This window comes from Numenius arquata, chromosome 1 (genome assembly GCF_964106895.1).
Source record: "Numenius arquata chromosome 1, bNumArq3.hap1.1, whole genome shotgun sequence".
NCBI lineage: Eukaryota > Metazoa > Chordata > Aves > Charadriiformes > Scolopacidae > Numenius > Numenius arquata.
The window spans coordinates 6,910,055-6,935,792 of NC_133576.1; the positions used below are offsets into that span (position 1 = coordinate 6,910,055).

General features: G+C 42.7%; 1 protein-coding gene across 3 annotated transcripts; it reads right to left on the bottom strand.

Annotated features, from left to right (window-relative positions):
• Positions 1–335: 335 nt before the first annotated feature.
• Positions 336–25,264, bottom strand: FAM118A (family with sequence similarity 118 member A). Of its 3 annotated transcripts, none has more exons than XM_074148542.1 (8): positions 25,202–25,264; positions 11,321–11,376; positions 9,238–9,490; positions 7,648–7,869; positions 6,871–6,999; positions 5,832–6,117; positions 2,809–2,841; positions 336–567 (listed from the first exon to the last, which is right to left on the bottom strand). In XM_074148542.1, the coding sequence occupies exons 2-8, from the start codon at positions 11,365–11,367 to the stop codon at positions 470–472; spliced, it is 1,068 nt and encodes a 355-aa protein (XP_074004643.1). In that variant the 5' UTR covers positions 11,368–11,376; positions 25,202–25,264; the 3' UTR covers positions 336–469. The 3 variants fall into 3 exon arrangements, with proteins under 3 accessions (XP_074004643.1, XP_074004635.1, XP_074004627.1); XM_074148534.1 differs by lacking the exon at positions 25,202–25,264 and adding an exon at positions 16,334–16,492; XM_074148526.1 differs by lacking the exon at positions 25,202–25,264 and adding an exon at positions 15,736–15,780.
• Between the last annotated feature and the right edge of the window lie 474 nt (positions 25,265–25,738).

The window sequence follows — 25,738 nt, forward strand, 5'->3', positions numbered from 1 at the left end:
CGCAAGCAGCCTCGTGCCGACGGCCCCCAGCAGCCTAACTGCAGCTCAGCTGATGAGGAAATCATAGAAACCCCTTCATTACAAAGGCAACTAAGAGATAGTCGCAGGGGTGCCGGGAGTCACTTCCGACAGACTCAAACCTTCCCTCTGCTGTGGCTTCACCTCGCTGAGAGCTTGGTCCGGGTGGCTGGATGCGCTGGATGCAGGAAAGCTGCACCTGCTTCTAACGGCCGCTGCAGACAGTCGTAGTAGCGTGGAAGCGCTTGGAGAGGGACTAGTACAACTCTCGAGCTTTAGGGACATTACACATTTACAGCTCCAGAAGAGAAAAGCCTAAGATGCACAATTTTTATTCCACTTTAAAACCACGGAAACGCTCAGCTCAAAACCTTCCATGCAGCAGATGTAAAAACACCTACTGTTCAAAAGCTTCTGGGTTGGTTTATTTGTTGTTGTTGGGTTTTGTTGATTAAATAGTGGCCGTGCCATTGTCTGACTGCTTGATTCTCTTGGGAGAGTCAGTGCCATTTTCTAACTTCCTTTTAGCACAGTCCACACATGAAGTTCCTGTGGAGGAAGAGGCGGGGGGGGGGGGGGAGGGAAATAAAAAAGAAGTATTTTAATGTTGCTACATACATGTACTTTGTATACTTTTTATTACATGCACCAAATATTAAGATAAACGCAATACTGGTCCACTGAGGCTCTTGTATTTGGATTCTGAATTGTTACGCTAACCCTACCGAAAGTCTGCACCAGTGCAGTGATCTGGAGCTGCTTCCTAACACCGAGCTCTGGGACTAACATATAAAATAGGAAGTACTGATTATCCAGCTGCCTTTTGAAGAAAATAATTCTTGATTTTGTGTGGTAATGCCTGTGGACTTCCCAGGTGAGAAGCTTCTTTAAGAAGTCTGGATCCCTTATTATTAAGAGGAAAAAAAAATTCTTGGCGTGAGCTACCGTTGAAAGTATAAACAGCATAAACATAGCTGGGCGGGAGAAACGAATGGAAGGGAAATGCCTTCAAAATCAAGACATCCATCACTTCAGCCAGTATTATACACATCTGTGTTAAGGAATAATTCTCTTCTTTTTCTTTACTTGCTATGTATTCCAAAGTACAAGTAAATGGGTGCTAAAATTCCTTGCAAGGAGGGTGCTAATAAGTTAGTAAAGGAGCTTTACGTTAAGTGCGACTGGAATGAATTGTGCTCAAATTTTTAGTTGCTTCTCCACTGATGCCTAATTTTACTTTACCGAACAAAGGGATTTATGAACTGATCCGAAAGACAGGTAAGCTTAAAACCTAGCTGGAATTACAAAAGTAATCTCTGCCTTTACACCTACCCGCAAGCATCTTGGACCTTGTGTACTTTTTGATTGTGGAAAAGTGGGTTTTTTTAGTCCCCTGCAACGCCCAAGACACTTATATGCAATAAAGAAATGATACCTTCATACAGTTCTGATTTATTTGCAGCAGCAGCACAAACATCTTAGAAGTGTAATCTTTTTAAATTGAAGTGGCGTTTCAAAAGGAAGGTTTGCTATTTTATACCATAAATTGGAATGTATTATTGCTCTGCTTATTCACGGAAGTATCACAAAGATACCTGAACAACACTTAGCCAAAAATTCACCTTCAGTACTATATGCTTAAGCTTGAGATTCAGTCTTCTATACCTTCTTAAGGAAGGCATTCAGAATAGCCAAACGTATTTTTGCAAACGTAAGCCAAAACCTCATAGATGTTAATATTATCTTAGAATACTCTGATCGACATTAACAATTTTTTATGTACATTTGTGGAGCTTTTCCATTCTATCATTTGTCCTTTTATTGACAGCTGAGAGCCACCAGTTATCTGCCAATATACAGAAAGAAAATAAGAAGGGAAAAAGAGAATCTGTTCAGCAGACATTCAGATCTAAATGAGAGCGCTGCACAGTAATAATTCAATCACTTGGTGTCCCGGTTTGAAGTAAAACTGAACCAATTTTCTGTTCTGTAACTTTACATCCTAGCTAGGCCTCCTCTAACTCTCTGAAATTAACGGCATATTGTGGAGAAACCTGCTCGTTCTCAGAGTGATCAGACCAATGTTTGTGCTCCATGCCAAGGGATGGTGTGCAGGGAGGCCCTTGCTTATCCTTATTGCTGTAACAACCAAGGGCAGCCAATTTCGTTATTTGCCCCCTTAGAGGGTCGGAAACGGAAAAAACGTAGAGGGGTCACATCGGTGGGGAGGAGCGGACAGGACAGGTGACCCAAACCTGACCAACTGGGGTATTCCATCCCATCTGCCCCATGCTCAGTATAAAAGCTGAGGGATCAAAGGGTCAGCCCCTTCCTGCGATGGCCGACGTCCAGAGAGGACTCTGTCTGTTCATCTGCCTTTGATCCCGATCCGTGTGTTCCTGACTCCAGAGCTGGAATCCAGTTCCCATCCGTCGCTGAGTCCAGTCTGGGACTTCCCCAGTGCCTGCCGGTGACGTGACTGTCATCCTGGGAGCTCGATAGGGTTTTGTATATATTGTATCTATTTCTTTATTTTCTTCTTTATTTTTATTTTAATATTAATTCTTTGTTAAAGTAGTTTAGTTCATTCTAAACTTCTGAATCTCCTTATCTCTTTCTCCTCCTCCCTCCTCTTTTGGGGAGGGGGGGGAGAAAGGGGGGGGAAGGGCCATCTGTCGGTCCGGTTTTGGTAAATTCAGCCGAAACCACGACACTTGGTAAATAGGAGACTTTATTTTTATCCCTCTGACAGATTCTGGAACCTTCTGTGAAAATAAGAACATCACTTACCCAACAGTGTTGTGCTGTCCACTCGATCAGCATCTAGAGAAGCATAAGAGACAGCAACAGCACAAATTAGCACCCAAAAAGTTTTTATACTTTTAATGCAACATCCCAAAACAGAAAGGTTGTATCTGGAATCATAGAATGGTTTGGGCTGGAAGGGACCTTAAAGATCATTGAGTTCCAGCCCCCCTGCCATGGGCAGGGACACCTCCCACTAGACCAGGTTGCTCAAAGCCCCATCCAACCTGGTCTTGAACACTTCCAGGGATGGGGCATCCACAACTTCCCTGGGCAACCTGTTCCAGCGCCTCACCACCCTCACAGTAAAGAATTTCTTCCTAATATCTAATCTAAATCTCCCCTCTTCCAGTTTAAAACCATTACCCCTTGTCCTGTCACTACACCCCCTGATAAAGAGTCCCTCCCCATCCCTCCTGCAGGCCCCCTTCAGGTACTGGAAGGCTGCTCTGAGGTCTCCCTGGATGGAGCCTTCCCTTCTCCAGGCTGAACAACCCCAGCTCTCTCAGCCTGTCCTCATAGGAGAGGCGCTCCAGCCCTCTCATCATCTTCACGGCCCTCCTCCGGACCTGCTCCACCAGGTCCACGTTGTTCCTGTGCTGAGGACTCCAGAGCTGGATGCAGTACTCCAGGTGGGGCCTTATGAGAGCAGAGTAGAGGGACAGATTCACCTCCCTCGAACCCGCTGGCCACACTTCTTTGGATCCAGCCCAGGATACAGCTGGCTTTCTGGGCTGGTAGTGCACATCGCTGGCTCATGTTCAGTGTTTCATTCACCAGTACCCCCATCAGTCACTCTTCCCTTATCCACCAGTGCTCTAACCCTGCTGCAGAAGGCCACCAAATTTGTCAGGCATGATTTGGCCTTCACGAAGTCGTGTTGGCTGCCACCAATCACACCTCTGTTTTCCATGTGGCTTAGCAGAGTTTCCAGGAGGATGCGCTCCATGATCTTGCTGGGCACAGAAGTGAGACTGACCAGCCTGTAGTTCCCCAGGAATTCCTTTTTTCCCTTTTTAAAAATGGAGGCTATGTTTCCCCTTCTCCAGTCGCTGGGATCTTCAACAATCTGCCGTGAGTTTTTAAATACAATAGTGGCTCAGCAGCTTCATCTGTAGATTGAGAATCCTACCAGGGCGTGATTGCTGCAGCCCAGGCTACCTCCAATCTTGAACCTCTCTGATAGTGAGCAACATGTCCAGCAGTGCCTCTCCTCTGGTCAGGCTCTCTGTCACCTGCACTAGGAAGTTGTCCTCAACTCACTCCAGTAGTTTCCTGGACTGCTTGCAGCTCACTGTGCTGCTTTTCCAGCAGATGTCCGGGTGGCTGAAGTCCCCTATCAACATCAGGGCCCGCATTTCTCATTTCTTTCATATAACCCTTTTAACAAACTCCCGCTGGTTTTTTTTTTTTTAGAGAGAGTTTGTAAATAAGCAGGAAAAAAATGAAACCTCACAGTTTGATACCGTAAAGAGCAGTTACGCACATTTGAAAACAGTTTTGTTTGGGATCTTGACTTGTAAATGAGATCAAGATTTTGAAGCCAGAGCAAGGACCCTCTTCTTGCAAGCGTTATGCCCATCAGTAATTCCACTGAACGAAAATGGGAGCATTTTGCAAACATTTCTGTTTAGAGCTTACGTAAAGGTATCTCCCACCCTGTTTTGATATTGATGGCTCCTTCGCAGTGAGCTGGATGCTCCAAGCTCTAGAACACTGCTCAGACTATGAGAAGCGTGTCCATCGCATCCACCGACAGCAGCACGTCGAAGAACAAACGAGCAGCCTAAGGCTCCTTCGGTGTCTGAAACTGCAGCCCAGCTTATTTTAGGTGCCCGCGCTGCAGACAAACTCCCTGAAACCTACCTACTGTGCTAAATATTTTTTCTAGCCTTCAAGGAAAGGAAAATCTAACCCAGTCTAAATGTAATATTAAACGGTTACAAAAACCATTACATAATTGGGGCACACACTTGCAATTTTCTTTTAAGGAGGGAAAGGGGAAGGTTTTCCTGCTATGCACTGCTTGGGAATAATTTTAGACAAAACAGTTTCACCGACACGATAAATAAAAGAACTGTGAGACAGTATTCTTCCCGAGGTCATTTACTCTAGTTATTTTCCCCAATTCTCTGGATAAGCCACAGTAGAACTGTCCTTGTTTGGAAAATATTAAAGAAATCTCTTTTCCTTCAACATAGAGTTGTTGTTTTTCCCTGGTTTTGTATTAAAGGCTCTTCATTGTTACAGCTAAGGAATTTTATGAGTTGAGAGACAACAGGCTGGAAGAGAGCAGGGAGGGAAAGCGGGTGGTGAATGCCCCTAGTTAGTAAAATTGAGCTCCCTGTGGATGCAGAACTGTTACTGCCAAAGGGATGGAGTTATTTCCAATTTTAGCATTAACCACCCTCTACAGAAATGCCACTCACTCCCACAAATGGAGTATTATTCCACAACCTCTTCTATTTTATTGTCACAAAACACCATCCTCGCACTCGGGTTTTCTCCCCGTTAGCCCTAACTGTGTTAAGCCAAACACTACTGGCTGTACTGGTTTAATTGCCCATTCTGCGCTTAATCAGATACTGTGGCTCAACCAGCTTATCCCACCAATTAATTCCTTCAATTCTTTTAGTTTCTTTTCCTGACGTGTCATATTTCATATAACGTAATACTCAATATACCGGAGTAGTTCACGCCAAAAAATACACCGAGTAAACACCTTAACCAAATGCTACCAAAAAGACAAATTCAGAATTAAAAGATTAAATTTTCAAGAATCCACAGACCTCGCAGAAAAAGAAATTTGGTTACGATTTAGTCACGTGTGCCAACCCCGCGCGCCATTTTGCCAGCAAAGACGCTGCTCGCGCCAAGCGCGAGCTCCGCACGAGGTCAACACCTCGGACCCGCCGCGGGTTGCTCCGACGCTCGGGATTGCTCCGACGCTCGGGATTGCTCCTGCCGCGCACCCGCTCAACATTCTCTTACTGAAGAGGACACGCTACCTGGACTTCTCTGCTTGCAGATTTGAGCGGTCAGATCTTGGACGTACTCCGGGAATTGTTTAAAGCAGTCCCCGTAGGAGACTACTTTTATTCCGTGAAGCAGCATATCTGCCTGGAGCTTAAAAAAGTGGTCTTCGTTTTCTTTAAGCACCAACATATAATGTTCTAAATCCACTTTGTTCTTTACGGTATAAAGAAAAAGAGCTTGGAATATCTGATCACGCAGAGTCTCTCCGCATCCCAAAAACAAAAAAGACTTGGTTCGATACAAATTTTGAAGAACTTCCTGTTAAGAAATATAAACACACAAGAGCTACGTTCACTTGAGTAGTCAAAAGGCCCAGGGTAAGAACTTTTCAAACATGTCAGACTTAAAAGGAGAAGCAGACAGACATCACTGCTGAACTGAATTAAGCGTATCTTTTAGGATCAGGACAAAGTGACATTTCAGAAGCACTGTTTCTACAAAAAAAATTTATATTCAAAAATCAAAGTTACCACGCAAAATTAAATACACATGTAAATATTGCCAGTAAGGGAATTTTAAATTGAAAGATTTATGATGACAGAATATTAGGGTCCTGTTAGATCAATCTGGAAATAAGGAAAATTAATACTCATGACTAAATATTTGACTTCTTAAAATACCTGAGATATGACATTAAGTCCAGGATCCGGAGCTAGTAATAGCTTAAGCCGCTAAAAGATGAATCCAAGCAATCAGATGGTGATGAACCCTTGTTCTGGTGTCTAGTATTTTGGGGCCAATGTTCTTTCATGAGAAAAATACAAAGGTGTCTAAAACCATGACATACAGCTGAGGATGTGATTTTGATTTGTGATTTAGAGAGAAGCAATATACAAGAGCATACACTGCCCCAGCAACACTGGCTTTCTGATTAATACTGCCATTTTTCTCGGGCCCCGATTATTTAATCTGTACAATCTGACAAAACCCGAGCCTTAGGTAACGTGTATGCAGTGATTACAAGAAAATACTTTGGCAAAATATAGTAAAAATTTTAAAGATCGCACAAACCATGACTTCAGGATCTTGAGTAACATCTTTATATCCCGAGGGATCTAGCACCATTCCACAGGGATCCGTATATAAGCCGTGAATATGAAGAACTCCATATTTTATATGACCTCTTGCCCACTGAAGAACCTAAAGCAAATCACGCAAGTTACATTCTTTTGTTATACTATAATATACTAGAATAACTGAAATTCTGCAAAAATAAAATACACAGCTGTCCTAACTTATAAAACCACTTAAAGCAGAAATAACCTTTTTTGCACTTTTCTGCAGCAAGAGATAATTTTAATTACTAATTACACAGCTTACTTCAAATTACAACACAGAGGTGAATGCTGATACTGAACATATCACTGGCTTTTTGGTCTAAAAAAGCATTCAGCCAGGTAGCAAGATCCAGCAACAGTGACAGGAAAGACATGAACAGCAGATTAACAGCCAGCTAGCTGCAATCACATTTCCAATTCTAACAATTACTTCACGAGAAGTTAAATAAGTTTGTGGGTTTTTTTCCAGAGAGCGAGGAGGGGGTAGGGGGGGGGAACCGGTTAATAAACGTGTCACTGAAATTCTGTTTGGTAACTGTTACCAGATTATTCAGAATAAAAAGACACGTAAAATAAACGTCTGCGCATCTGCTGTTAGCTTATAGACATGCTTTTCCAATTAAGAAGTTTTAGCCTTGACATTGTTTAAACAGGAAAACATCTTTAAATGAAGCTTACAAGCTGCCTTCTCTTATTTTAAAATCTAAAATTTTTACTGCTCTCATCATACCTTATCCTTATCTTTCAAGTCTAAAGATTCCATAGGTTTACCCTGTTGCTGACCAAATATTTCAAGTAGATTATCATAGTTTGTAGTCAGAACCATCGTGCCTCTCTCCATGAGTCTCAGGATTGACTGCAGGACAACGGGATTCTGAATGTGCTGTTCTAAATTATCAAACACCTCCATTAAGCAATCCTGGAAGAAGTTTGGCTTTGTATCCCCAGTACGCTGAAGAAAGAAAAAGATGAACGTTTCGTAAGGACCACGTGCACCGTTATAACTGCCTCCAACAGAAACCCCGCATCATTTGTCTACTTAATGCTGAAGCATTTAAGAGAGGGCTTACGTAGCATACAAAGCATTAAATGCACAAAACCATCAAAAAACAACCTCAAATTATTCAGGTGCTCTTGCCTCCCCTTAACATAGCTCAAAATACTAGTCTGGCTTTCTCAAGGAAGCCTGTAATACAGGTACAACAAAACAAAACTATTTTGCTACAGTTAAATCCTCACTGGTCACTTCTAACCAGACCGAAGGTACGCTTTCCTAAAAGCACAGGCTGCATTTGCCCAGTGCATCTGCTGAGACTGACAGGAACAAGTAACAATTCTATAAAACATACAGGCTTCCCATTCAATAAATTGTTATCATGTAGAGAACAAACGTCTTTTTATCAACCCAATCTAGTTACTGGCCTGACTACATGGAAACCTCACCTTTTCTGAGCATGCTTTCACTGCTTTGAAAATCAGTTAGCGTACTAAAATTATCATTCCCTGGATTCAATATACTATGAAAGGTGGGGGGTTTTTTGGGGGGGAGTGTTTGTTTTGTTTTGTTTTTTCTTCCTGGTTGAGAAAAACGTATTAAACATTAGATCTGCTACAAAGCCTAACCATACGCGCAGACTCCTCTTAAAAGAGAGAGGTTGCTATTACACTTCGCCTGTAGAGAAGCTCACCGCGCGTTGCGAAACACTCAACACATCCTACACCTTAACAGTACGTACGTCACCCTAATTATTTCAACTTGGCAAACCTATTAGCACAATCTGAATATCTCTGGAACCCAAGATGACCGACGGGCTGAGAAAGCGGGCACGTATGGACTGTCATCTCCAGTGAAGTGTGAGCTGCAGCGGTGATTAAGCCTGGGTGATCTGAGGCTATCAGTAGGGTCAAGGTCTACCTGTATTTTCAGGGTATCTCTAGCTTTAACCGGCAGAGCTGTAAATTCCTCTTTCAGTTCCAAGAAACATCAAGGAGTGTATTTAATAGTCAGGACTCTTGCTTGCATTAATTACAATGAACACTTACTTACACTAAAATCCAAGTATTCTTTAGCCACTCCAAAATGTACAGCGTATGATACGATTACCATCAAAATTTCAACTTTTACCAGAAAAAAATCAAGTTTTAGAAACCTGAAAAGAGTTTTTGTTGATAACAAAATGAAAGTATACAATAACTTTAGAAATCAGTATTTTTTTTTAATGAGAGTTAGGTTGATGGTTGGACTAGATGATCTTAAAGGTCCCTTCCAACCTAGACAATTCTATGACTCTATGATTCTATAAGTTATAAACATACTCACCGGTGACATTTTTCTGATGAGATCGTGTGCAACCACAAGCAGGTCTCTATCTTTGATGACTTTTTTGCGGAATTCAGCAACATCTCCCGGATGAAGCACCTCCAGCTGTTCAGCTGCTTCAATTACAGCCTCAATGCAGCTTCTCCAGGAGCACAGCGCTGGGATTCCTGGTGCTACTGCAGCACTTACCCCAGTGCCGATCACAAGAAGAAGGTCCCGAGGCTGCTTTCTTATTAGACTTTTTAAGAATTTTCTTTAAAACAGAAAACAAAAATCTTCATTTTTTTTACGCTGCATTTTCTGACTTCTCTGAAGATCTCATGAGTGACTCAAGAAGTCCGCATGAACTATTAACGCTTGCGCAAAATACCAGCCAACCAAAAGGAACCGAGTTCTCCGTTTCTGTGCAGAAGAATGGACTGGCAGCAGTTCACAGCCTTCCCCAAAACGACAATGTACTTTAAGGTTTTGGGGGTTTTTTTGTCGTTTTAGACAAGTACAATTCATGCATAATTAATTTAAGCCCAAAACATGGCAACAACTTCAAATCACTAGTGTCTTTGAGATCCAAATTGACAATTACCAATTTTCAGTCCATTGGGCTAGCCAAACACCGTTTCATTTGAAATTTTCAAAAAAAAGTAGTCAAAGGACCGTGCAGTGATTTCCTTAGTACGTGTCTGACAGAAAGCAAGTAGGACTATTTCAAAGGGACAAGTCACGATATTTCAAAGAAACACATTTTTGGGTTTTTTTTTCTGGGAAAAAGTAGTCTCTTTTATTCTTACTTTAGGACACATGAACATAAGAACAGTCATGCTCCTTCAGATCAAGGGTTCATCTAGTTCACCACTCAGATGGTACGAACCGCAGACTACTCTCAAAGGTGTATTTGGTTCTATGTCAGTATCCACCGCACAAGGAACTGCAGAGAAAGTCTGGCTTTCGCGATTACTTTGCAAAAAAGTGAAAATGCATTTAAAGTATACAGTTAAATCACTGCATACAAACAAGGATTTCAGTAATACAGAACCTTAGAATTCCCTTGACTTTCAAAACTACCTCTACAGATTTTGAATTCCTGTTAATCACAGAATGATATGGGGTTGGAAGGGACCTCTGGAGATCATCTAGTCCAACCCCCCTGCCAGAGCAGGTCCACCTAGAGCAGGTTGCACAGGAACATATCCAGGCGAGTTTTGAATGTCTCCAGAGAAGGAGACTCCACCACCTCTCCGGGCAGCCTGTTCCAGTGCTCTGCCACCCTCGAAGTGAAGAAGTTCCTCCTCAGGTTTAGGTGGAACTTCTTATGTTCAAGTTTTTGACCATTACCTCTTGTCCTGTCCCAGGGCACCACTGAAAAAAGTCTGGCCTCATCCTCCTGACACCCACCCTTTAAGTATTTCACAGAATCACAGAATCACATGAGGTTGGAAGGGACCTCTGGAGATCATCTAGTCCAACCCCCCTGCCAAAGCAGGTCCATACATTTATACATGTTGATCACATCCCCCCTCAGCCTTCTCTTCTCCAGACTAAAAACACCCAAGTCCCTCAGCCTTTCCTCATAAGAGCGATGCTCCAGGCCCCTAATCATCTTTGTGGTCCTCTGCTGTACCCTCTCCAGCAGTTCCCTGTCCTGCTTGAACTGGGGAGCCCAGAACTGGACACAATACTCCAGATGGGGCCTCACCAGGGGTAATGTGGCAATACAGATATTTAACACCTCTTATTTCACAATCGTCTGAAACTACCTAACTAAAACTGTAATGTTTAACTTCAAACGGCCTCAGACAAAACGATTAAGACACATGTAGATAAGGTCGCTAGCTAATGCATACACAGGATATGTTGCTGATAATCCCCATGCCTTCCTGCTACACTTAGGACAAACTGTTATTCCTCACAAACAGCTTAACTGAGTTTGAAGCACTCAAGTCAGCGGAGAGACTGGTTTCTGGGATCATTTCAAGTTTTCCAGCACGATGTTGTTCTCGTATCCCATTTTCAGTAATGGATTTCCACTGTGTTTTCAGATTTTCATTAAGAGACAGTTTTGTATAACCTTTGCAACACAAGTTACCTGGATTTCTGCTCACTTCTAATTGTTGATCGTTCTGATGAATCCATCTCGGAGCCCTAAGCAAAATAAAAAGTCAAATAATTCTTAATGCTTCTACCTTGAAAAAAAGGCCAAAATTAAAACCAGATGTATTACCATTAGCGTTTTCTATTTATTCTTATCAAGTATTTTAAAATCCAGACTCTGTATGTCACATCCCAGTTCAGCAGCGCACTGAGAGAAATGAAGCTGACGAAGTACGAGTGTGTAAACCCACCACAGCTCCACTTAAGCCGAGTCGATTGACATTTTGAAGCAAACAGAGATCCGGCTACTCACGCAGCTGAAAAATACTTGTGTCGAATTCAAGAAAAAAAATCTATCACACCCACTAAAATGGGAATTCATTTCAAGTAAATGAATGCATTTCTTGAATTATTTTTTTTTCCCTAACAATCAGTTGATTCAACCAAGTTTGTGGAAACTGGACTTCTGCAAGATATAATGATCACGAGAAGCCCTCTGGTACCCGCCTGGCTACTTTACCAGACCGTACAACACAAAAGTTATTTTTTTTTTTTTTCTCGGCAAGTATTTTAAATAAAAACTTATTTCTGCATCATCTGTATTGTCTCATGTCTAAGCACAGGAAGGACTGCACCTTAGCAAAAGAACTTGGCTACAATATCATATCACTAAGAAATCCCCGAGTTTCATTACATTAATTCTTGGGTTTGTTTTTATAAGGATGTATTTTTTCGTTTGGCTTTGAAACACATCTCAGCTTGTGGTCGTGGAGATTGCAGACTGCAGACCCTAATCCCTGAAATAAGCGTTCTGCCAGATCCTATGGCTCATAAGGCTACTCGCCAGCTCTCAGGTTGACATGCTGGAAGCTATTTTGGAAACAAGAGGCCTAAGTTTAGACATCATTTAACTGAAAAAAAAGAAAAAAAAAACCAAAACCAAACCAAAAAACCCAAAGAAAAAATCAAAACCAAAAAACCCCCACCCTATGATGGAGGGACATCTGCATTTCTGAGGAAAACACACAGATCTCCTCTGGAAATGGACCCAGGATGTCTTTTCAAGTGGAAAAATACTGTTGTGATATTTATTTTCCCTGTGCTCCCTTCCTTCACTGACAGCATCCTACAAAGATCACAGAAATCACGCAAATTGTCAGAGTTGGAAGGGACCTCTAGAGATCATCTAGTCCAACTCCCCTGCCGAAGCAGGATTGCCCAGAGCACATCACTCAGGACTGCATCCAGGCGGGTCTTGAAAATCTCCAGAGAAGGGGACTCCACGACCTCCCTGGGCAGCCTGTTCCAGGGCTCTGGCACCCTCACCCTAAAGAAGTTTCTCCTCATATTTGAATGGAACTTCCTATGTTCCAGCTTGTGCCTGTTGCCCCTCGGCCTATCGCTGGGAACTACTGAAAAGAGTCTGGCTCCACCCTCCTTCAACCCACCCTTTAGGTACTTGTAAACATAGATAAGGTCTCCCCTCAGCCTTCTCTTCTCCAGGCTCAAGAGCCCCAGCTCTCTCAGCCTTTCCTCATAAGGGAGGTGCTCCAATCCCTTAATCATCTTAGTTGCCCTACGTTGGACTCTCTCCAGTAGTTCCCTGTCTCTCTTGAACTGGGGAGCCCAGAACTGGATGCAGTATTCCAGTTGTGGCCTCACCAGTGCAGAGCAGAGGGGGAGAATGACCTCCCTCGACCTCCTGGCCACACTCTTCCCTATGCAGACCAGGATCCCACTGGCCCTCTTGGCAACAAGGGCACATTGCTGCCTCATGGAAAGTTTGCTGTCCACCAGGACTCCCAGATCCTTCTCCTCAGTAGTGCTTTCCAGAAGATCCACCCCTAACCTATATTGGTGCCTGGGGTTCTTCCTCCCCAGATGCAGGACCCTACACTTGCCTTTGTTGAACCTCATTAGGTTCTTCTCTGTCCAGCTCTCCAGCCTGTCCAGGTCATGCTGGATGGCAGCACAGCCCTCTGGAGTGTCAGCCACCCCTCCCAGTTTGGTACCATCAGCAAACTTGCTGATGCTACAGATGATGGTACACTATCATCTGAAGAACATTAGCACACTCAAAATTCAGAACAATAAACTATCTAGAGCAAAACACTTCAAAATTTAGAGAACAAGATTCCTGTATATATGGAAAAGTTGAGTTCACAATGCAAAAAGAGCACATGAAGGAAATCCAACTTATTTATTCTGAGAAAGATTGTATTACTTTATAACTTCATCCAGTGAAGCACTTGGGAAAGAATCCCCAAGAAAGCTTTAATAATTACATTAGCAACTTACCAAAATTAATAAAATAAGCATCTCAGCACAAGATGCTCTCACTACCAACATTTTAGACCTCATTGTTTCCTTTTATCCATTAAAGCAGAAGCTGTGCAAATGTGGCAGCAATTATCAGCAACCCGTAATAGCTAAATGACTGCAAATGATCAAGTTCAAATTTCTCTGCGCCTTTTAGTACTGAGTAGTTGTGACTAGTCTTGAATATTCTCTCATTAGATGTAATAAACACTTCTTCAATGAGCATGCTTAGAAAAACAGAGGACCTGGTCACCTGCATTCAACGCTGGTTTACATTTAAAAAGACACATTGGAATAACCACAGGCACATGCAGTTGCCTTCCAACCATCTTTCCTCACGGCCGCCTGGCAACTGGACCTCACTATAGAATCACAGAATCGTCCAGGTTGGAAGAGACCCTTGGGATCATCGAGTCCAACCATCTACCCTACTCTACAAAGTTCTCCCCTATACCATATCCCCCAACACCACATCTACACGTCTCTTAAACACATCCAGGGATGGTGACTCAACCCCCTCCCTGGGCAGCCTATTCCAATGCCCGACCACTCTTTCTGTGAAAAATTCTTTCCTAATGTTCAGTCTAAACCTACCCTGCTGGAGCTTGAAGCCATTCCCTCTCGTTCTGTCATTAGTTACCTGTGCGAAGAGACCAGCACCAACCTCTCTACAGTGTCCTTTCAAGTAGTTGTAGAGAGTGATGAGGTCTCCCCTCAGCCTCCTCTTCCTCATACTAAACAGTCCCAGCTCCTTCAACCGCTCTTCATATGATTTGTTTTCCAGGCCCTTCACCAGCTTCGTTGCACTCCTCTGCACCTGCTCCAGCACCTCGATATCTCTCTTGGATTGAGGTGCCCAAAACTGGACACAACACTCCAGGTGTGGCCTCACCAGTGCCGAGTACAGGGGCACAATCACCTCCCTACTTCTGCTGGTCACGCTATTTCTAATACAAGCCAGGATGCCGTTGGCTTTCTTGGCCACCTGGGCACACTGCCGGCTCATATTCAGCCGCTTGTCAATTAGAACCCCCAGGTCTCCTTCTTCCAGGCAGCTTTCCAGCCACACTTCCCCAAGCCTGTAGCAATGCACGGGGTTGTTGTGGCCCAAGTGCAGAACCTGGCACTTGCCCTTGTTGAAACTCATGCCATTGATTTTGGCCCAATGATCCAATCTATCTAGGTCTCTCTGTAGAGCTTCCCTATCCTCCTGGGAATCAACACTCCTGCTTAGCTTGGTGTCATCTGCGAACTTGCTGATGATATACTATACTATACTATACTATACTATACTATACTATACTATACTAATCCAGATACAGCTGAAAGCGCTGAATGGGAGCTGGGTCTTTACTCCAAACAAAAGGAGGGTTTATCGGAAGAAATTCTAATTTCATATTTTCTTCCTGTTCAAGAAAAAAAAGGCTGAGAAAATTGTTTTTTTTTCAGCCTTGAGAAAATAAGGCTTCAGGGAGACCTTATCCCCACGTTTCACTACTTAGAGGGTGGCTACAAAGAAGATGGAGAGTCCCTTTTTACAAGGAGTCACATGGAAAAGGTGAGGGGTAATGGGTACAAGTTACTCCTGGGGACATTCCAATTGGACACAAGAGGAAAATTGTTCACAGCGAGAACGCTCAGCCATTGGAATAATCTCCCCAGGGAAGAGGGGGATTCCCCAACACTGGCCACATCCAAGGTTCAGCTGGGGAGGCTGCTGGGCCATCTCGTCTAGACCGTGCTTTTGCCAAGAGAGCTTGGACCAGATGATCCTTGAGGGCCCTTCCAACCTGGTATCCCAGTATTTTATTTAAGGATCTCTCCCTGAAATAACGGCTCTGTTCTCCGACTGAAACTCCAAAAAACGATTTTTCTGAGCAGCTTAATACACGAGAACAGCCTAAAACGTTCAGTACAAAGGGAAGCCTCTTTCCCCTTCCCGCTCCACGGGCCCGCTGGTTCCCTCTGGGATAAAAGCAGGAGCACCGGGCTGGGCAGGGCAGTGGTTTCTGCCGAGCCAAATTCCCCGTTCCCCTCCGGTAACGGAACCGGGGTTACTGGGCCACCGGCCAGCGAAGAGGAGCCGCTTACCCCCGGCAACGCCACCGCCGCCCTCGCCGGCAGCGCCGTCCCCTCCCCGCCGCCGTGCCCGCCGGCTGGGAAACAGCCGCCGCCCGGGAGGAAGGTTCCGCCCGAGAAGGGTTCCCGGGCGGGCGGCGAGGAGGCTCCGGCCGCCGCGGTGGGGGCAGCCGCGCCGCTTAGCGCCGGGAAGGCGAGGGGCGCTTCAGGGCAAGCGCTGCGCGGTGGCGGAGCGGCAGCGGAGGCGAAGGGACACCTCCTCCCCCCCCCCCTCCCAGCCCCCACAAGGCGGGCTGCTACGCCTTGCTGAAAGCAGGGATGGGGAGCGCTCCCGCAGCCCTAAAATTACCTTGGAACTCTTTACAGGCAAAGAAAAAAAAAAATAAAAAAAAAAATACAAATTAGCTGTCTGCGTGAAACGGCAGGATCGCTTCCCAGGTATAGGAGAAAAGGAACTGGTAAAATGGAAGCTTTACGGGGTTAGCGCTGGGAAGGGTTACAGGTGGCAGAAGTATTAAAGAAGGGGAAGCATGGAGGCGAGGAGAGAGCAAAACCGCCAGCCCCCGACGAGCGGCAGAGACAGAGACAGCGACAGCGACGGCGGAGTTACCTCCCGCGGGCTCCCCCGAGGGCCGGGCTTGGCTGCCCGAGGCGGCGCGGGCCGGGCTGGGCCGCGGGCCGATGCCGAGAGCTGACGGCAGGGGGCACGTGCCGCCGGCAGTGACGGCACAGCGCCCCGCGCGCCTGCCAACGCCGGCGGCCAAAGCTCTCCTCCTCCCGCTGGCTTCAGCGTGCTTTGCTCTGCCTTTCTTCTTCTTTCCTTCCCCTTTCCTTCCTCCTTTCCTTCCCCTTCCTTTCTCTCCTTTCCTTCCCCTTCCTTCCTTCCTTCCCCTTCTCTCCTTTCCTTCCCCTTTCCTTCCTTCCTTTCCTTCCCCTTTCCTTCTTTCCTTCCCTTCCTTCTTTCCTTCCCTTCCTTCTTTCCTTCCCCTTCCTTTCCTTCTCCTCCTTCCTTTCTTTCCCCTTTCTTTCCCCTTCCTTTCTCTCCTTTCCTTCCCCTTTCCTTCCTTCCTTTCCTTCCCCTTTCCTTCCTTCCTTTCCTTCCCCTTCCTTTCCTTCTCCTCCTTCCTTTCTTTCCCCTTTCTTTCCCCTTCCTTTCTCTCCTTTCCTTCCCCTTTCCTTCCTTCCTTTCCTTCCCCTTTCCTTCCTTCCTTTCCTTCCCCTTTCCTTCTTTCCTTCCCTTCCCCTTTCCTTCTTTCCTTCCCTTCCCCTTTCCTTCTTTCCTTCCCTTCTTTCTTTCCTTCCCCTTCCTTTCCTTCTCCTCCTTCCTTTCCTTCTCCTTCCTTTCTCTCCTTTCCTTCTCCTTCCTTTCTCTCCTTTCCTTCTCCTTCCTTTTTCTCCTTTCCTTCTCCTTCTTTCCTTCTCCTTCCTTTCCTTCTCCTTCCTTCTCCTTCTTTCCTTCTTTCCTTCTTCTTCCTTTCCTTCTCCTCCTTCCTTTCCTTCTTTTTTGTTTTTAATCTCTTAAAGCCAAAGCCTAAAAAACTCAGAAGTTCCTTCCCCGTGGCATATGACAGCATTCAATTAACAATATTTAGCTGGGTCCTACCCCACTCTCTAGCAGCAGCACGTGGCTCTCTGCAGGGCCGCCATGGGTTGGTTCAGCGAGAGGACCTCAGGCCAGGAGGTGGCTCTGGTGTGAGGACCAGGCAGTCGGGTGGGCACAAGTACCCTTGGTCATGCCTAAGGGTACCTTACGGCTGAACCGTACCCCCACGTTCCAGTTGCAACGCTGCATGGAAAAAGCATCATTCTCTTGATTTAGATTTCTTAACTGGAGTTTTGAAAACTGGAGCCCACTGGTACTCATGGTAGCGTTTTACAGGCTTTTGAAGACCTGAAGTACTTACTGGGATAAGTTTCCCAAACATAGGTCTTAAAAGACTGACTTTGTTTTTACAGTCAGTCACTCCTACTGTTTTGGGGTTCAATCAGAATTCACAGGATTTGCGCGCCTACATGATAAATTTGAGCATTCTCTTTTGTTCGTTAAATGTCAGTGTTCTATTAACATGCCGGTATAGTTTTAGGAATATTTTTTGGTAAGGATGACCAGTTTTGCAGATGAAACATAAACCCACTGTTTTTACTCCGTATCCGGTGTTACTTTTGGCAAAGAGCAGTTGCGTCGACCGCACTGACTTCACTACCTTTCAATTTGCATAAGGACATTGTGTCCTTGTGAACCGTCCGTGTAATACTCCCCGGGCATCGCTTCTCACTCCGTCGTTTCATTGTATTACTGTATTGCGGCGTCCCTAGAAAGGCTTAACAAACATTTGGAGAACCGTACGCATTGTGACAGGGGAGACGGAGGATCAGAGAGAACAGGGAGAAGAAAGAGCCTAACTACACTGTCACCTGAAAACTGGAGTTTGGTTGAGTTGGAGAAGCTCTGCAGCTCTCCTAGCTCTTTCGCTTTTCACCCCTCGCTACCGCCGGTCAGTCAGCCAGCTATTTTAATGTGCTGAAATTTAGGGTTCAGTAACCCTGAAGGCCAAAGATCTTGTGTTTTTTAAAAGAAGCAGGTGATATTCTGCTCCCTAAGCCCCCCAGTCACTGTGTGGGAAATCCAGCTTGGAATGCCATTTGACACTGCTTTGTAATAACATTGGAATGTATTACTAAATAATTTGCTGAATAACTCAGAATATTTTGTCAGCTGTAGACAGGAGTCACAAAGACTTGCTAAATATTTTCCTGAGCTCAGGAAACTCAAGGTCTCAAGGTCAGACCCATCCTGTAGAATTACAATACCTAATACTCTTCTTTGTTTCACATTAATTGAAAAAGTAATATGAGAAGAAATATTTGTGAAGTAAGGTCCTTGAAAGCTTTTCCATTTTTCAGCCTGAATCAGTTCATCTGATAAACGTTACTACCTTTTCCTGTAAGTCTTGCTCCTCTTATATCCTTAGACTACAATAACTATTATTTAAAAACCCCAACGGTCCTCACAGCAATAATAAATTACACAAACTCCGGATTCCCTTGCAAGGGGTTAGGGAACTCACTAAGGACAACAATCCAATATGGTACAAAAGCAGGCATATAAAATACGATCAAAAGGAGGTTTAGTATACTTTTCCAAATGTACAGCAAGAGGTAACTCTGTATTATTTTCCATTATATTTCCTTGCTGCTATTCAAAATGTATATGACAGAGACGAGCACACACCATTACAAAAACATCGGCGTAAAGTCAGAGTGAGGAGAGGATGCTGAAGTGTGTTGCAACCCGTAAGCTTTGAAATAGGAAGGAGTTTCAAGAAACAACAAAGGCAGGCAAGCTCTGTCGCTACAATCGAGAAACTCTGAGAGGTAAAACACATACTTGAAATAAAACAACTACAGAAGCTTACCACTTGATTCCACCTAAGATTTATCTCTCATATTACAGGAAATTCATGTTTCTCCAACTGTACTAAACAATAGGGTAAATCAGTTGCTTATTTTGGGCTTTCTTGCAGACTTTGGACATATTAGTCAAAGTGATGTAATCGGGAGAAGAAATGCAGCGGGTTGGTTTTGGCTGGGAGAGGCAATGCATCTGATTATTCAGCTGTGGTTTTACGCACTGAGATGTAATGTTGATTTACTTTTGACATCTCGCTGTTTAATAAGTTACGGCAAAGTGAATCCGAGTTTATGTTATGCCAGAACCTGCTGGTTTGGAAGAAAACAGGTAGAACTCATAATGAAAGTTTATTGAGCTTGTTGAAAAGTATCTTTAAGACACCAATGAACTCGTTTCTTCATTTTTTTCATAGCAGGAAGCCAATTTGCCCCTGTTGATTGAGATAAAATTCCTTCTACATGCACAATGGAACTGTCAGTTACTCCCTGGTAGGTGATTACTTTTTTCTACCTCGGAGCTGACTGGATCTTACTGGTTTGTCATCTTTGCAAACAGAATAGTGTATAAAATGCTTTGAAGAAGAAAGATACTATCAGAAATTCAAAATATGTTTTCAAAAGCCAGTGTCAGTTCACTTAGAGTTTACCTATGATTGAATATACAGATTAATTTTCAAAGACAACCTTTTAATTTTATTTCCATCACCGTATGTGTATAAGCCCTGCAGAGTTACATGATCTGTAAAAGAATTCTGAATGTAACTGCAGGGGTACCCTCATTTTTAGCTCATTTTTAGAAGCGACAGGCACATCTTCAGTGACAGATACCAACAAGGTCTCCCTACAGTCAATTTTTACTTAAGAGAGCATAACTACATGTGAGTTCTGCATTACCTTGTAGCTACCTCTCTCGCACTGAGTGGCAGTCACTATTCAGTGTGCACAATTTGCTGCTGCCGCCCTATGCTTTCAATCAAACAGGGAAGAGACGATAAACTTCAGCTTCTTGGGAATTTTTTTTGAGGTCTCTCTTGAATAGCAGTATAAGCTTTAATAGTAAAAGGCTTTAATAAAAGACTTGACCCTACACTGAATGCAGGAAAAAATGCCAGTATGTAATTTTATAGTATGCTCCATTTTAGGATTAAACACAATCATTCAATCCATTTACCGTGGCTTTTTTCCCCCAATAATAAATTGATCCAATCATTAATAATTATTTAATTAATATTAAATTAATTCCTATAACTAAAATCTATTTTCTAGAGTCTAGTAACATTATCATCAGTGAGAGTGCAGCCATTTCAGTATAATCATATGTAGAAAAATATATATTAAAAAGGGTAAATGATGGGGGGAAATAGCTCTGTTAGTTGAAGTCCTTTCTGACCTTGAATTTAGTTTGAACTGTTTATAACAAAATCTGAATGTTTGAGTTTGCTTTGGAAAACTAAGGAGCGTAACTGACTGGAATGTCCTTTGATTAAATAGGTTGTCTTTTGCACCTTTCTGATAAAAACAAAGGAGCTCAGTCACAAGGCCCTTGACTGTTCTGAACAGTGACAATGCGGAAGCAATGCAGGCAGGAGAAAAGCCAATTCGAGGGAGAGGCAGAACTGTAATGGAAACAAGGATCAAAACAAACAAAAAGACAAGGAGAAGATAGTACAAGAAAAAAAAAAAAAAAAAAAAAACAAAACAGGAGAAAAAAGGTAAAAGGAAATAAAACATAGAGACTACTTTGCTGCTTGGTGAAAACCAGGACTAGGTCAGAGAAATGAACCTTGGGAACATTATTTTAAGAACTTGTTGGTGAACTGGCGTAAAAGTTTTCTTGGTTGACAAATATCAGATCTTGAAAATGTTTGCTGAAATATCTGCAGAAATAAAATTCATATAAAATAGGGACAAAATTGGAAGTGTTACTCTGCTCTGTTAGAACGTATCAGATGCTGAAGGAGTAGTAGGAGGTTTTTTTCCTGCTTGGCTGGGCTTTTGTGGTCTGATGGCTACTTCTTCTACCTAGGCACATATTTAACAAGCTTAAAAACACCATCAACAGATCAGCAAGCAGAGAGCTATAAAGGCAACCAGCACACGGGTCCAGTATGCAGTGCAGAAGTGCAGTAGAGAAGCATAGCTTGAGACCTTGGACTTCTCTTGAACTGCAGCAAAAAGGAGCCCTAAGGACAGGAACCCTGTGCAGTAATGGCCAGGCAGATGGGCTGTCTGATCCAGCATAGGCATCGCTGGGGAATCGTTTGCATTATCATGCTATTGCCTGCCCAGATCTCATGTATTTTCTAGTAAACGAACATTTGCTGTGAGGTCATTGATAGTATGGTCTCTCCTGCATCTTAAATAGTTTTCCTAATTTGGAGTATAGCTGAGGTTGTCTATATTTGTAATTCGTGTGAAGTCGGGACCAAGTCTAGAGGGGAAGCTGCGAATGTAACACGTAAGTCCAGGGATGCAAGCCAAACGAAATCTTACTTAAGAAGCAAAGTTCTTTGTAGCTAGCCAGCTGCAGTGCCTTATACCTTGTAGTATGCCTAAAGAGAAATTGTTACACCACGTTCATGTTACACTTGCTTGGATTAATGTCACCACCAGATGAGAACCATATTATGTCTCATATAATTTTTGGTGTGAAATATCTCGGTTACAAGTCTCATTTAATGCATGTTGTAACCAAGTGTTTTGCTATAATGTAAGCTATCATTCCGATAAAGATTACAGGTCCCGGCCCAGGGATATTTGGACACTTAGCTTCCATTCTTTCATTTGAGAATCTGTGCCTTCGTACAGAAACTAATAGAGACTATATCACAGAAAGAAGACATTCAGGCAGGATTGTCATAGCAATGTCTTTCGGCCTTAGCTTTAACTACTTGAATACTATGTAACCCATAAATGCTTGAAAAGTTATAATATGAAGGTCCTGCATTCTACAGAAGAAAAAAAGCTGTAAGGTTACTTTTGAGTTTTCATATTTTACTAGAATATATTAGAATAAGGAATTTCTGCAAAAAATTTTCAGTCTGTTACTTTGTTAACTGGCTCCAAGTCTGTTTAAATAGATGACACGTAAAAGTTCTCCATAATTTCCAGGTTTACTGGATTTATTGTGGGTAACTTTTAAAAAAGCCAGCTTTCTAATAAATGGCTGCCTTCTGCCACTACATCCCTTACAGTGACTCTTAGCAGTAGAGATGGAAAAAAAAATTTAAAAAATGAAACAAAACACAGAAATCAAAACCAGTTTACCTATACAGTGTGTTCCAGGCTGAAAAACCACCTTGTGAGAAAATCCAGATACCTGCAGGTAGTTTCACCTAGATGTTAGTCCTGGTTTTTGTGGAAAGTAAGATAGTTAAAAGGTTTGAGTAACAGGAATTTCCCAAGATTTCAGTCTTGTTCAGGCTCATTGTTCCTCGGTATCTCCTCACCTGCTAGCTAGAGCAAATACTTGCACTGCACACATGAGATGCCGCAGTCAGAAGAAATTCTGTGCAATGGCATTCTATTACTCCTCCATAAAAGACTAAGATGTGGTTTGGTGTCTTGAAGTGAATGAAAGCTGTAATTAAAGCTTTTCAAAGAGTTCTAGTACAGAAAGCCATTGCCTTTTATATTTCACTCATCAATTTCTCAGAAAACTAAAAAGCCAGTCTTTTGATATTTTTTTTTTCTACAACAGAAGATCTGTAGAAACATAAAAGAAAATCTGTATTATCACTAGACTAGACAGCATAAGGGTGTACACACCATGGATATCTGTCTGGTTAACATTTATACAAAATATTTGCAAAAACAGGCATCCCAGAAATATTTCCTGGAAAGGCATCAGACTACGTTGTAGTAATGCAAGCCTGCTAATAATAACAGAAAGATCAAATTCAGTCTGCAGCCAATCCTGTCATGGGCTGTGTTCCTGTTAGATAGCAGAAGCTACAGAAATTGGTATTTGGGCAAGGGGATCTAAAACAACAGATAGTATATATAGAATTTGGTGCCTGTAGGTAAGTCAGTAAGATCTTTTTCTTGCTTGTACTAAAATAAAATTCAAGGACGGCAACAACAAAAATCTGTGCTATTCTTCTGACAATGCAGAAACTTAATCGATGTAAGTATTAATACTTGCGACTTAGTAAAACTATTCAAATAGGGGTTTGACTATTCAAGTTTAACTTTCTTTAGTAGTTTCAATTGGATACATCCTGTCCGTGTGCTTAAACCGTTCCATGATTTTATACAGGAACACAGTGAGTAAATTTAGAAAGAATTTCTTGATTTTGCAAGTCCAGTTCTATATTTTTGCTGTATTATTAAACAGTAGGAAGCTGTGCTGCACTGGTGGGCACAGCGGTCACTATCTGACTTAAATGCTTCAGAATGAAAGCATTATGTAGATATACTCATGATTAATATAAAAAGGGTAATTTATTTTAAGTGCCTGAAAGCGAGCTGAATAAATGATTTAACTAGAGGCTGAAGAGAATTGCAGACTAATTTGGAGAAACCTACTGCAAGGTTTGTATCTCAATATAAGCAAATTTAAATAAATCTCTTGCAAAACTGTGTCGAAAGAACATTACAGTAAGGTTCAAGCTCAAATGCTAAAAAGCCAGGAAATAGAAAAGGAAGCATTGCCTGTACAACCCTTATTTGCCTCACTGTGGATTTGCATTGTGATGTTGCTTTATAGGAACGCATAGTTTTTCCCTCTGTCCTACCTCTTTTAATACGTAGGACGGATGGCATTTGCTTCAAAAATTTTTCTCATTATTGTCAAATGTACAACCTTTGTGCTTAATATAGCGCACATTCTCTAAACCATCACTGAAGATAAACCTACTTATTTATTTGCAATTAAATATTCTCTTTATATAATGTCATTTATTCTTAAACTTCCTGTGAGTTGAAGAGGAAATATTATCTCTATTTGACTGATGGGAGAAAAAACTATACATGTAGAAATTAAAGTAAAATCATATTTATTGATTTGGTTGCCTATTTTCAGATTACTAGAATCTGTTTTGTTCTACTACTTTGCATTTTATAGTACCTTAAATATTCAAAGCACGGTTTCCACTGACTACAGTGTAGCTGGGAGTGTTAAGTATTTGTCCAAATCAGATCTGGATCCTCAAACTTTGTACCCAGATAACAAAGAACAAAGTACTACTGATCACACTAAAAATTTTTGTTGAGGTGTTTTGTCCAGATTAGCACAAGAACTCTATGATAGTTGAAGAAACTAAATCTACCTCCCGAGTAGGGATGGACTGCCTGAACTTTGAGATAGTAATTTTCTTTTCATTCCTTGTTTGATGCAAAGCAGTGCTGTTAGCTGGCATACAGACCTGATTCATCTGCAGAGACAGAAGCATGCGGAAGCAATAATCTGTGACTCTGTAATTCAAGGCAGTACCATAACACCTATAACTAACATACTAAATTAATGTTGCAGAAATATCCATAGTACAGATTTCCACTCTTAACTAACTTGACTTTGCAGTCATAACGTTAACACTGTTATGAGTGCAAGGTTAGTGAAAGACAAGCAGACAAAATTCCATTATGTGTTTTTAGGACCAGAGACTTTAGAAGCAATTCAAGGACCTTTGTCACCTAAGTGAAGAAAGGAACTGATGATAGGAGAAAAGTTAACAAGCTCTAAATACGCAGATACTTGTGATGGGTGGAGCTCTTTCCGTGGGTTTCATAGATACTGGGAACAGCAGAGGAATGGTGAGATTCAAGAACCCTGGGTTCCTGTTCAGGTTTGCAGGGAAGCATTTTATATTCTGCATTTCCAATTTTATGCATGCAGCACCACCTCTCTGTTCCTGCCAGTCTGTTAGAGAGGCTTGCCTCTATCCCAAGTTGATCCTTTGTCCCTAGTTCTTTCTATGTTTGTCATTCTTCCTATTCCAATCTTGATTTTTTTATCCAGCCAGCCACACACTCATAATGAGAGAGACTCATTAATTCTGAGTACTTTCAATAACGTTTCTTTGCCAGGTCATGTTAGTTTCCTTTTTCCTTATCCCTCAGCACTTACCCTGTTCTTGTCCTTCCTTTGCACAATGATGTGCAGTCCTACTTCATCTCTTCTCTGGCTCCTTGTGCTGAACAACCCCCTTTCCCTTGAGCATCTTGGCTCCCTGCCAGACATGTGATTTCTTCCACAGGCTTGATCAGGCATCTGCTTCCCTCACAGTCACAGAGTTCCTCCTTCTGTTTTACATACAGACATCTAATCTGGCTATCCCCTCTCCTTCTTTTCCTCTGCTATCACTCCAATTGATGGTTTCTTCAATCATCCAATTGATGATCTTAGTCACCCTGCACAACACATTTCAGTCTCCCTTTCTTCCCATTGCCTAATTCTGGTCTGTTTGCTCTGCAAATCCCATTCACAATCACTATCTGTCCTTCCCTTCAGCATAGTTTTACCACTCAATCCCAGATTTACTAGACTGTATTGCCCTCGTCTCTTCCTTCCTCCCCCATTATGCACTTTTCCCCTTGAGACATTTAAACCAAATGGTTTCCCCATTCCTTTGCAGTCATGTTGCTACTGAGAAAAGATCACCCC